General features: G+C 41.7%; 1 protein-coding gene across 1 annotated transcript; it reads left to right on the top strand.

Annotated features, from left to right (window-relative positions):
• The first annotated feature begins 11,525 nt into the window (after positions 1-11,525).
• LOC107391891 (G-protein coupled receptor 151) lies at positions 11,526-13,363 on the top strand. Its single transcript, XM_015969388.3, has one exon. The coding sequence runs from the start codon at positions 11,959-11,961 to the stop codon at positions 13,084-13,086; it is 1,128 nt and encodes a 375-aa protein (XP_015824874.3). The 5' UTR covers positions 11,526-11,958; the 3' UTR covers positions 13,087-13,363.
• The last annotated feature ends 424 nt before the right edge of the window (positions 13,364-13,787 follow it).

Below are 13,787 nucleotides of genomic sequence, written 5' to 3'. Positions count from 1 at the left end.
GTAGCCCCAGTCGGCCCCAGCCTGGCCCGGTTGATTCCACACATCCTTGCCTTAAGCCCATGTGGGCTGATTCTACCCACCAATCAGAGGCTTGCTCTAATGGAAGGTGTGAATTTGCTGTCAGCAGTGGGTGTGTTGGCCCTGGTCGGCCTGAAGCAGACCCCCTCGAGAAGAGGGCTGAGAATGAGCCTTGGTTGGCCCGGAAAAATACCAGGCCACCCAGATATGTAAACAACCTACGCTACCCGGTCCGGGCCGACCCGGTACAGATGGGAATGGCCCATTAGAAGAGTAGTGGTTCTCGGGTCCCTCCTAAATAGCTGAGCTCTTCAGTTGTTCCCTTTGCTTTCACTTGAATAAATCAGTGTGATGTAGTGTTCATTTTATTTTTAGATCATTGAGATACCTCAAAGCAACACTAATTAAATTTTCTACTTCTTTCTCCTACTGGTTGAAACAGCTGATGTAAAGAACCCAGGCACAGTCTGCTGTAGCTAGTACTAACAACGAGCTAATGCTAACACAAGCCAGCTGATAATAAATATGCCATGATGTAAAAAGTTCCTCACGGTTACCATTACGGTTAAAATATTACTTACAAGTCTAGTAGCAACAGAGCCAAGTCACTATCAGTCAATGATTTCGTAACCTCTTTCAGCTCCTCTCAATGTCGAGGCACCTGCCCTCGCAAGACATCGAGGACACTGTCCTTCCTTGGTCAAAGAAAATGGTTTAACGGAACTGACCAATGTGACCGCGGCTTCTGCGGCAGTCGTGTATATAGTTGTTAAAATAAATATGTAAGGGAGTTACAACCTGCTAGCCACCGAAGCTGCAGCAACTAACCAACCATAGCTAACTGCTTTGGATATAAAAAAAAACACATTTTAGATGCCAACGATGTCAACCCGATAGCTACAATTAGCTGAAATATATTTAAACTTGAAATTTGCCCCCGAAGTAGCTGTCGGCTCCTGATCCACCATCCTAGAAAATACGGCGCTGTATTTCGGGAAATTTCTGACCAAGGCCGGTCTACAAGGCACCTCCCGTGTATCCTTGCTCAGCTGGCTAAACGGTTAACAGATGGAGAACAGGCGTCTCGGTAGAACATAAACATTGGAACACACCTTGGCGGTTCTGATGACGTATCTCCTAGGGAACCTGGGCGGGACCAAGACATCAAGGCAAGGATCCTTGACATTGAGAAACTTCCCAGTTTGAAAGCAATACTAAAAAAGCCAAACTCCCAGCTGCTCAGTGTGAGAGGAGACAGCATCCCCTTTTCACATAAACAGTGTTCACTTCCTCCAGGACTCAGAAGCCGAGTGCTAGCCTTCTTTCAGGAATGTCTTATGTCAGTGTGATGTGAAACTGATAGCAGTATCACGGTTTATAATATAACATTAAATGAACCGCTGAGAGATTTAGAAGGTTGGAGCTAATCAAATATGGCTGAAACTCTCTTTGGTCTTTGGCTGTGCTTGGACTAGGGAGCTTAAGTCTCCTCCCTTTCTGGTCGGCTCATGGATCCCCGGAAGAACAAAAAAATGAATGCAAATCAATGGGGCTAAAAACGCTATTTTCTAATCCGCCTTGCCTTACGCTCTCGATCGCACATACGGTATGTTGTATTGCAATTTAAATGAAAGGTAATGATGGGTGCTTTGGCCACGCCAGTCACGTACTTTAAGATTTATCAGCTTGTAAAAGCTCATAATTAGCATGACTACACACCAGAAATCGGCACGTTGCATATGTGACGTCACCACATAATCTCCTCTCCCCTAATGTAGCTGCTCCTTGCCACATGGCCGGATTTCTGGTGGTTCTTTCCTCCTGTGGAAATTCGCCGAACTTACAGCCCTTTTCCCTCAAGGAACATAACAAGTTGAATTAGGAAAATAGAGTTTTTAGCCCCATTGACTTGCATTCATTTTTTCGTTCTTTCGGGACCCATGGTCCGGAAGTAGATGGACGTTAGGCTCCCTATAGCTGTTAGCTCACACGAGCTGTTAGCTCAGACTAGCTGTTAGCTCAATCTAGCCGTTAGTTTAAACTAGCTGTTAGGTCATCAGTCCTGAAGGATGTAAATTCTATTTCTATGGATAGAGGCCATCTGCAATGGATATTATAAGCCTTGTGTATAACCTTTACACAGAAACATACTTCTGAATGGCTGAAATATCAGTGACTGAAGTACCAGAGGACTTGATAAATGAACTGATTTTTGAAACATTGTTATTATCATTCCCAAAAAAGTGTTTAAAATAAATAAAGTCTGGGAATCCTTTAGGACATAGCAAATCAGGAAATTGCATATGCATGTGTTGTCTATAGGCTATTGATGTTGAAGCTGATCTGTAAACAGAAACTGTATTACAAAACTCAAGAGAAATGTTCATTGTAAACAATTATTTACAATTAGCTATTTTTAACCTAGTTTGCTACAAGGATCTGTAATCTATGTATTATTTAACATATGCTTTCTTTTATGGTCAGAGTTTTAGAATAATGATGTAAATAGCTTTCGGAGGCCTTTCGGTTATTTTGGTTACTGTTCCTGTTTGTATCCCAATAAGCTTTATGTCAGTGTGTTTGCAAATTTGCACACAGCAGCAATGAATAAAACCTATTGAAAGTCATTAACTTTTCATTCATGCGTCACATTTATTAAATTCACTGATGTGTTAAGTTATTATTTAATTATTATTCATTCACTTTATATCATGCATGTTTTAGGTTAATAAATATGATTAGAATAAACAGAAAAAGTTAAACTGATGTCATAGACCCGAGTTTTACTGCTGACCAAATAATCAATGGAATATCAACAAAGTTGTTGTACTTTGTTATTTCATCAGACTGATTAATGTCAGAATATTCATATTATTTTTGAGACACATTGCCACCCTTAGTGTGCTCTCATTTCTAATAAAGAGTAAAGATATTGAGATATTTTAAACATAAAAGACAAAATAGTCACAAGTTGGTGACCCAGCCTCTGTAATCATCAGATCAGCATCAGAGAGATTTATTGAGGAATTTCTACACAGTTTGACTATGAAACCGACTGTAGAATTTAATTAGAGTACAGATATTTAAACAAGAGTCATTTAGTCATTTGCAGCATTGTGCTGCAATTCTTCTACAAGTCTGTTATGGAGAGTGTGATCTCTTCAGCCATCACTGTGATGTATTTAAACTATTGCCATAAAGCAATGTGTCCCTGTTGAATCACCATGGTGATGCTCCCTTCATGTTGGGAGTCGTTGCTTGCAGTGGCGGAGGAGTTCAAGTATCCCAACATCTTCTGTCGTGATGGATGTGAGGATGGAGCTGGAGCCGGACCGACAGATCGGGTCTTTATCAGCAGTAAAGAAGCTGCTGTTGCTCCAGTTTTTGTTGATCAAGAAGCTGAATAACAAAGTTCTTCCTTTATCAGCCTCCTTTGCAGTTTTAAGTTAAAACTTATCAAAGTTGTTTATTATTGAATAAATGCAAAAGCATGTGATGCATTAAGTGACCAAAATCTTCCTACTGAAACTAACTCAGACTAGTGTAACATCTGGAGCTACAGCAGCTGTTTAAGGGGACAGTTGGACATGGCAGCACAGCTGTAGGTCATCGTGTCTTGAACCACTTCAGGTTGGTTCTGATCACTGCTGACCAGGAACGTAACACCTGAGCTTCAGTTGTGGAGATGCCATCACCCAGCTGTTGGCATTCTAGACCAGACTTTCAACTCAGCCAGAAGTTTGTCTCCAACACATGAAGATCTGATGTAGTGTTGACCTCTTGACCTGTGAGCTGAACTAATGATCTCCGTCCCTCCCGAGTTCTCGTTAGCTCTTTGTTTTGCTTGTTGTTTTGACAACAAATTAATGTTGTGTTAATCTGTTTCATTTTAATTTGTATTTCATTTAAACCTGGAGAGGGCGCCACCACGTCAACAGTTTAGATCAAAGGCTTTAGTTGTACAATTTAGACAAATGAGTGTTTTTGTTATTGCACGAGAAACCAACAGCACTATTAAAAGTGCACTCTTGAATTGGCTTTTACCCTGTTTATGCTGCAGCTGCATCCAATTTTCAAATGATTAGTGTTTCTTTTATGTTGTTCAGCATGTGATCACTGATCTACACATTCACTTGCCTTTAGACTCTGAGTCATTTAAAAACATTATTAAAGACACACTTTTATGTAAACTAGGTATTTTCTAATTAATTAGAACTCTGAACTGGTTTTATTCTAACCTGATTTTAACTTTCTTTATTCTAATTTTAGAAATAGTGTTTATATTGTTTTGCATTAATCTGCTTCTCATCTTGTGAGGAACCCTTAATCAGCAGTAGCTGTAAATGTACTATATAAACAAAACTGACCTCATGGTTCAGAATCAGACAAAGTTTATAAAATCTTTAATAAAAATTCTAATAAAAAAAGTTCCTACACTTAAACTCGAAACATGTTCATTGCCATATTTTTAGGTTTGAGCATGAACTCGTGTAGAAAAAAAAACTGAACAAGGATAAAATGTTTAAAAAGTTTATTTAACCCTCCCACTGTCGTCATGGGTGACCCTGCCAGGAAAGTTGACCACTGAGCAGGACTGAAGGTTTATCCCTTGGGTACACGTGGCAGGGGTGAGGAGTGAGCACCACCTGCCACGTGGACCTTAAGGGATAAACCATCAATCCTGCTCAATGGTCAACTTTCCTGGCAGGGTCACCCATGACGACAGTGGGAGGGTTAAAGGTTTTGGTCCATGGTCAGCTCTGGGGACGAGGAGACATGTCCAGGGGTCTGGGTGTCCGAGGGTCCAGATGTCCAAGGTTCAAGGAGTCCATCGGTCCAAGGGTCCAGAGAGGTGCAGAAAGGGAGGTCAGGTGACTCCAAAAGAGAGCCCAGGAAACGGTAGGCACACCCCAGCAGCCACCAAACCCTAGTCTTCTAGATGTAAACTCTGTTTCTCTGAACAGAGACTGTTCAGGAAGTTTTCTACAACATGTGATGTGTATGTGTGTGTCTATTCCTGGTTTGGCTTCTTAAATAATGAATGTATTTATACAGACGTTCGGTGTGGAGCAGAGGATAAAACCAACCAGCAGGTGGCAGTAAACTCACAATGATGCAGGAAATCATCACCAGAGCGACTCGTCTCTTCTAGTTCCAGGTCTGGGTCTTATTTTTGGTTATTGGCAGAGTTCAAGATATAAAAACCACAAAATCTTAATTCATATTTGTTTTTCCCCAATTAAACATTGGATCTGAAAAATAATGAAACTAAACATTTTGAAGCTTAAGAAAGAAAAACAACCTTTTGTTCATTTGAATCCTAAAAACAGACTTCATGCCTTAGTTTATTTATTTATTATTATTCGTCCATTAATTTAGTTTGCAACAAGATCATCTAGAAAAATGTAACTGACAAAGCAAATAAATAATAATAAAGAAAAACCTTTAAAAGTGGAGGGTTAAAGCAGATTATTGAGCCTGCCTTGATTTTGCTGTTTAACATGTGATTCAAATCAGACCCAAATACATGTGTGATTATTGTGAAGAGCTACAGTTCAGGATTAGAAAATTTTAAGATGAGGATAATTCAATACAGCATATTTAAATAGAAATTATTTGCAGCTTCAGAACTATTATTTAATTATTTACAGATAAAACACAAAAAAGTAGAATATGGTGCAAAAGTTAATTTATGTCAGCACGGACCCTACAGTTACGTAGAGTATTAGACCGATTTCTAGGCTTCATTTTCTCTCCAAAATTTTGGAAAAATTAGTTTTCTTTAATTAAAGAGTTTTACCTTTTTAGAAAGGAATCAAAATTTTGAGGCATTTCAGTTCGGTTTTACGCCCTGTCATAGTACAGAAATTTCACTGGTGAAAGTTTTAATGAGGCTTTATTTGGTACAGATTCTGTTGGAACAGTTTCTTCTGCTTTTGAACTTGACAGTAGCCTTTGACACAGTTGACCACAATATGTTATTGCTGTTTGTAAAATGATGTTGACACAAGAGGTTCTGCCTTAAGCTGATTTAGATCATAATTTTCTGATAGGAGCTTAGTAGTGGTGTTCCCCAGGGCTCGATTCTTGGCCCTCACCTCCGCTTGGTGCTATTTTGTGCAAATATAGTTTATTGTTTAATTTTCATGCAGATGAATGCAAGATATATGTTCCATTAAAGGTGAGTTCATCAGTGCATCCTGTTGTGACATGCTTCAGAGCATATCTTTTATATAGAGCTATAAATCCAGGGATCCATCATTTTATTGCACAGAAATCAGAAAGAATTAAACAACAACCAATTCTGATTCAAATCCACATAAGCCAAATTCACCATGGAGACTATTTTATTAACTTCAAGTTAATGTGGACAAGACTTAGAAAAATAAAATAAAAAAACATAAAAAACATAAAAAGCAGCATTGCGATTTCAATGAGTTTATTAGTGTTATGATTTCCTTTTGTAAAATATATTCCTTCGCAGCATTAGGCTTGGCCTCAACACACTCATCGCCACTTTAGAGACATTATCTTACCTTCTATCTGTAAATATGGGAATTTAATTAAAATCTATTTCTAGATATACCAGCCATACACACAGGGTATTAAGCAGCTTCATTTTTACGCTCTTTTTCAAACACCTGAATCCTCTTGAATTTACGGCAAGCTTTATAGGTCAAAATAATGGGATTCTTTTGAGACAGTGTTTTTTAAATAAACAAACGTCTACAAGCTGTAAACTGTGGAGGAGCCAATGGGGTGTGTGCACTGCTGGAAGGTCATACAAAGTCCTGCTAGGGGCGTGTTGGTACCAGTACACACCAGCCTACTTAAAACACTGGTTACCATCAGGTTTGGTACATTAATGAGCCACACAGAGACTTGGAAACCTTACAGCATCCAGTCTGCAAAAGGACAGATGACAAAACTGCAGCTTCAAAAGAGGGATCAAGGGTGTTTAAAAGCTTAGCTCTCTTCCTCACAACCTTCATTTAAGATGTTATCTATAAAATAGAAGAAGAGGGAATGATTTTTTATACAGTGCCTCTCAAGACAAAAATTTAAGTTAAATAAAAATTGAATCAAAAATCAAAAATTTGAAAAATATAACAAACAAAAAACAAATACACGATGTTCACCTCTTAAACATAATAAAAATCCTTTTAAGACCTCAGTCCAGAGCAGCAGTCAAACGAAAGCTGACTCTAACATTCAACAAGCTTTAGAAGCAGAAGACTTTTATAATGTACCTGTGAATGTCATGTTTCCTGACAGTCATTAGCTTTTTATGTCTTTATGATTAAAGTCTACATCTGCCACTCCCTCCCACACGCTCACGCTAAAAACGCCTGACATTAATTATTTGCTGTTTTGCAGGGGGGAGTCTGCCCTTTCACTAAAGGTAGCCATTTATCTCTTTGCATGATGCCTGATTTCAAAAGAACAAAACCATGATGAAGATAATTGTGCTTCCTGCAGCCTTTTGCAAGGCTAACGTAAAAAAAAATCGAAACTAATAAAGAGTCTAAATTTGTTTAATTTGTGAGGCTTGAAGCTGCGTTGTCATGGTAACTGTTGGTGATGACACCTATAGATGTTGGTGATTCTGTGGGGCTTGGAGGCAGTCAGCTTTCATGCAAAACAGGATCAACCACAAATTGCTAATCGCTTCTCCACTTCTAAGCAGTGACATCAATAACTATCACCGGGATGACCCTTGATCTTTTCAATGAAATGCACTTGTTTTCTTTTTGGGTATGAAAGCTTTCATGCATCAAGGGGTCATGGAAAGGCCCGCTTTTTAGGACAGACGTAGATGAAAAAGTGCTTTTGTCTTTGTCTCTCCTCTGGAATATCTCCAAAGGGAACATTACTTTTACCCGGGTCTGGGCTTTTGTTCATGTGCCCCTGGCCCCCCGCCTCCTCTCGGTCGCTCCCTTTTACTGTTATTCTGCCTTTCTGTAGAAGCCCGGAGGGGAAAGTGAGCCATCTCACTCTCACACAACACTGACCCAGTTGAGGATGAGCAGTGGAGAAGGAAATGTAAAGAAAACAGGACTCAGTTTGGCTTGAAGATTCACATTTATTGTGAAAAGACTGGAGTCTGTAAAGCCATGAACTCAGCTACAAAGACGACGGCTAAATCTCAACAATTAGCTCACTGCAGCTGTGAGGTGTCTCCATGCCACCTGAAACGTTGATCCAAGGTGGGATACAGCCATGTTTTCATGTTTAATGACAGCTGAAAACCAGACTCATCAGACCAGCAAAGGTTTTTCCAGTCTCTTCTGGTCCAGTTCTGGTCACCATAAACTGGAGCCTCAGTTTCTTGTTCTTAGCTGGCAGGAGAGACATCAGGTGTGGTCTTGTGCAGCAGGAGTCCATCTGGAGCAGCTGCTGTGGTTCTGCAGACCTTATAGGAACCAGTGGTTACTGGAGCTGCTGGTATCTTTGTATAATCTAGAACCAGTCTGAGTCTTTTCTGACTTCTGACCTGTTGTCACTGAGCAGCAACATGAGAACAGTGACAAAGTTTAAACGTCCTGAATTTACTTTTCAACCAAAGCACGAGGAAAGTTTTGAGTGAGACCTTTGATGGAGAAAATTTGCTCTTGAGTTTTCGTTCCCTGTTGGATGGAAACTTTGTCTGAATGCAAAGTTTAAAAAAGTCTCATTTTAGTTCTCTGAATAATGAATCTTGTTATTTCGAATGGAGGTGTGTGTGTGTGTGTGTGTGTTGTATTTGTGTTCCACAGAATCCAAGATTCATTATCATTTTCATGGTTTATTCTAATTTCTGGAAGTGCTGCTTGTACTCTCAGCCCTTGAACATATTATTTATCCCTGATTACTGCACCCTGCTTGTGTGATGATATCATCCCTCCACACAGCGCCGGAGCGTTCTTTCTTCCCTTTCAGTAATCACGCAGTCCCAACTGATCCTCCATCAGATCTGAAGCTCCAGAGTCCCTTTAAAGCCTCTCTATCCATCCATATCCCACTCTACTTCGTGACACCTCACACATCTTCCTCGCCCCATGCTGTGATGGCACTGCCGGTCTCCTAGCAACCAACCCTCTTAGAGGAGGTGACAGCATTTGAGTGGGCATCCTCACCTCTCCACATTCACCCCCCCTCCTTTACCCCCAAACCCCCCACCATCACCCTCTCACTGTGCTGCACCGACCGGATGCTCTTTGAGTCAAGTAAACACACCTCACTCCGTGGAGCTTTCTGCCTCCTGAACTTTCAGACTGTTGCAGACTGATAATTAGAATATTTCCAGGTCGTGTCGCCACATTTTAAAAATTTTCACTGCAGTTCTCATAAGTTTCTTTTAACCTTTTTGTATCTTTATTTTGCAGTCAATCAAACCTTGTTAAAATTCTGTTCACAATCATGATTTCTTATTTTATTAATTCAGTGAATGCACAAAACAAAACAAAAAAACCTTTTCTATAGCTCTATGAAAGATGCGGGTGAGCAGTATGGCAACGGCGACAGTCATTCAGTAGCCATCTTGTCATCAGGCTGTGGCGTGTGTAATGGTATGGGCTTGGCTCAAAACCTCTGATGGCGGCCAAAACACGAGAAAGAACATTAACATTTTACAGCAGCATATGTTGCCCTCAAGTCCCCGGACGTTTCCAGGAAAATCCTTGCATTTTTTAACCAGACTAAACATGGTCATCCATGTTCAGTACTAAAGCATTGCTGAGGAGGAAGAGAGGCTGGGTCAGCGTTAGGGTTAGGTGGGCTTAACTGCTTTAAACACAGACTATGGTTTCTGTAAATGGTTAGTAGGAGCCCTATGGGTTATGAAAAAACATCTGGAGAATCGATCCCGAGCGTGCTCTTCTTAACATGGAGGATGTCAAAAGTCCTCTACCCCATCTCTAAGCATGGCTGCTCTACAGAGAACACTAATTTTGACTGCTTGTTTTGTGATCTTGCTCTTTTGGTCATTCTTCAAAGTCTATGATCAAAGTGAGGATGGGGTTGAAGATCAACTGGTAAATTAGAGCTGTTCTTTCTGGCGTAGCTTGTCTTCACCACTACAGACGGGTTCAGCTTTCTCATGACTGCAGACACTCCTCCAATCCGCTGGTTGATCTTTGCTCCCTCCTTCCCTCACTTGTGAACAAGACCTGGAGATCCTGAAACTCCTCCCACACCCGAGGCTTTAGCTCAGCCCCTGCCACTGCTGCACACCTCTTGGCCCTCCAGGACTTGTCAGTTGTTCAGGAGATCTACAGACCAGCCATGCCCCATGGAGCAAGTCAAAAGTAAAATTTCCTTCATTGTGGTTTGTTGTGCTCTCTGGTAAAGTTTGGGACATCGTCATTCACTGTCAGAGTTTCATTACCATTAGAAAAGAGTCATTATCTTCATCCTCAGGGTCAGAAGACGAAAAGTCGAAAACAGCTGATGTGAGCCATGTTTCTTGTAAATAACATTAACCCTCTGGAGGCAGCCGTTGCAGATTTGCAACATTAAAACCTACCTACCTGGTTACTCTACATACGTATTTCATGAGCATTTTTTAACTCAGAAGTACCCCTGAATGATATAGTTGTTCATCCTTTTATCAAAACTTATTTTGAGCCAGAGAGGGTTAAAATTATTTATTCAAATTTTTTTTAAAGAAAAACCTGCAAAGTTACTGAAAGATGTTCAAAGTGACAAAAGTAATAAGGGAGTCCTGAATGTGTTCAGGGTCCTATCTCAAGCCCATCAAGACCTTCTGGAGCCAAACGTGCTGCCCAGAGTCAGTGAGTTTGGCCTCAGTGTCAGATGGAGCTAGGAGCTAGAATCCCCAAGAATGGATCAGAACCAAACACTGAATGGTTCTGAAGTGGCCTATGGGACTAGACCCTGTTGAACATCTGTATCAGGAACAACAACATCTGGAAAAGGAACTCTTCAGACCTGAGACAGCTGGAGCAGATTGCTCATGAGGAGTGGGCCACAATACCTGTGGACAGGTGGGACGTCTCACCGGGAAGGACCAGAATACCTGTGGACATGTGGGAAAGCTCTCTGGGAGCTGCAATTTATCTGGGGTTTATCTGAAGTAAACTGTTATCCTACCTGCAAGATCTCAAAAACAGCATCTCATTGATAATCTGTTTCTTTTCTGTGGGAAGACGTCAAAGTTCCAGGATGTTTTTAGGTTTAGTGTCTGATTCCCGTCTCCCCGTTTTCCATGCAAATGCTCATTTTGTTGTAAATGCATTGGTCATTCTCTGGGAACATGTCTGCTGTGATTGTGGACAGACAACTCCACAAACTTGAATCTCAATTGAACACAATGCCACAGTTTCTTAGTCACAGTGGTTTGCTGAGAGGGATGATTAGAATAAACTCAATTCATGAACAAACTCTGCTAAGTCATTGGCACTAATAGTAAGGGACTTACACTTTTATTGGAAATAAAGACCAACAAGATTGCAGATGACTTAGGATCCCTTGCAGAGCAGATTAGAGATCTCGATGATTCTTCAGAGACAAAAACACTCACTCTCTGTTTGATTACATGTATGTGTGGTGATGGGTCTCGGTTCACAGCCCGACTCTACTTATCTTCCGTTGCGTGATTAATTCAGTTTAAGGTGAACGTTTTAGAGTTTGGAGTGAAGAAGCAGAAGTCAGATGACTGGGAGACACATTTTTGAGCCTGGAGCCACGCTGGTGAAGTGACGTGAATGTCTGACGAAGCTAAAGGCAGCTCTTGAACTAGCCTCTACCTACCAGGCTGCTCTTCCACTGCTGCTGCGCTCTGGACCCCTTTAGAAGCGCTTCAGCACCACGGCGCGCTGGACAGCTCCTCTTCCTTTTTTCCTCCCAGGACTTAATTTCTCTGGAGAAAAGTGAGTTTTTATTTACTGAGACAATTTTTCATCTTTAAGGAACCCACACTGTAAAGTCGCTTGGGAGGAGATGGATATTGATCGACCTGCAAATGTGTCCTTCTTTGATTTTGTTGGAGGAATCCAACTTCTCCAGGGAGATGAAGCTAGGACGGCCATGCCTGCCATTCTGATTGGGATCTGCGTGTCTGGAGCAGTTGGGAATTTGCTGGTGTTGCTGATTTTTATCCGTGACTTTAGAAACGGAAGGGGCTCGGAGGTGAAAGCGCTCCTGGCCTCTCTGGCTTCCACGGACCTGGTGATTCTGCTGCTGTGCGCTCCCGTGCGCGCCGTCACCTACTACAAACAGACCTGGACCCTGGGCGGGTTTGTGTGCCGAACCACGGACTGGTTCCAGCACTCCTGTGTGGTCGCAAAAACTTTAATCCTTGCAGCGACCACGAGAGCCAAACACACTCTTCCACACGCCCCTACACCCCTCCACGGCCCAACGTGGATCCATGGAGCCCTGGTGTTCATTTGGACAGTTTCCATGATGTTCCCGATCCCTCAGATGCTTTTCGCCTCCTTGTTGCAGTACGACAGCGACACTATTTGCGTCTCTAAAATGCCAGTGTGCGCGTCTGAATTCATGAGTTTGTTCTACAAGATTTATCCAACCGCCACGTTCGTAATGCCGGTCATCCTGACCACAGCCTATTACACCAAGACGCTGCACGCCGCTGTGAACCACGCGCCCAGCCCGCAGCACCAGAGCAAAGTTATTCTGGTTCTGTTGTGTCTGAGCGGCGCCTTGGGGCTTATGCTGCTCCCAGAGTGGGGGACCTTCACCTGGGTCAGACTCGGGTACAACAAGCCTCCCGCGGGGCTGTTGATGTTCGCGCAAGTCCTCCTTTACGCATGCAGCGCCCTGTCTCCGGTCGTCCTGATGACTATGTACGACGATGTGCGCCAAGGACTGGTCACCCTCTGGTTCATTGCGACCTGCAGAAGCAAAAAGTGCGCGCCCCCTAAAAAGTGTCCCCAAACGGAGGGAAACGGAGCGGAGGTTGGAGCCAACGCCATGACCAACGCCGTCGCTCAGGACGCGGACAAAACCTTCCCAGATGTGGAGCACTTCTGGACGGGACGCAGGAATACGCAAGTGGAGGATGAGCAGGATCCGGTTCCGTGGGAGAAAGAGGAGAAGATGTTGTGAAGAATATTTCAGTATTTTTGTAGCAGGAGAGTTCAGCTTGTTGTCAGCTGTGTGTCGACCCATCAGACCCGAAATCAGGGCTGTAGCTGCGTATCGTGAGCTTGTTTAGATGTAAAACAAACTTTCATGATTGATGTTGTTTTGAATCTTCTGTTCTGTCTGTAGGGCATCTTTATGTATAGCAGAAGAGGTTTGTACAAACAACTCTGTAAATATGGACTCATGAAGTTGTGCTTCTGTTTGTGTCATTGATATTAAAACTCTCATACACCTCGGATCTCGTTCCTTTTCATTTTATTTGCCATTTTTAAGTATACAACGCAGCTTTGATCGTGGATAAAATAGGACGGCAGTCAAATCTCTCTATTTAATTGAGAAAATCCAGAGATTACAAGCACAGTTCAAACAGAGATCCTTTCTGTGTTACAGTCACAACTAATCCAGCGGTGCAATTTAGGTCATGCCAGAAATTAAATTTCAGTGATAGCAGCAGACTGATATAACTGAGTGAGTTGCTCAATTTAGGAAAAACATAAAAATATATCAAAAATACACCTGCAAATGTAGAATAAATAATGTTTTAATAAATTTTTGGAGATGAATGCAGTAACAAGTGCGTCATATGATGATGTTTGCTATATTATATTCTGGTAAATAAATTCCTTTAAAAACTAAATGAATCAGACTCTACTTCAATCGGA

Source organism: Nothobranchius furzeri, chromosome 18, assembly GCF_043380555.1.
Source record: "Nothobranchius furzeri strain GRZ-AD chromosome 18, NfurGRZ-RIMD1, whole genome shotgun sequence".
Lineage (NCBI taxonomy): Eukaryota > Metazoa > Chordata > Actinopteri > Cyprinodontiformes > Nothobranchiidae > Nothobranchius > Nothobranchius furzeri.
The sequence above is the reverse complement of the archived record's forward strand: the minus strand, read 5'-3'. Positions and strand labels throughout refer to the sequence as shown.

Coding starts and splice junctions, on each gene's coding strand:
- LOC107391891 (XM_015969388.3), top strand. CDS start 11,959: ATGGATATTGATCGACCTGCAAATGTGTCCTTCTTTGATTTTGTTGGA.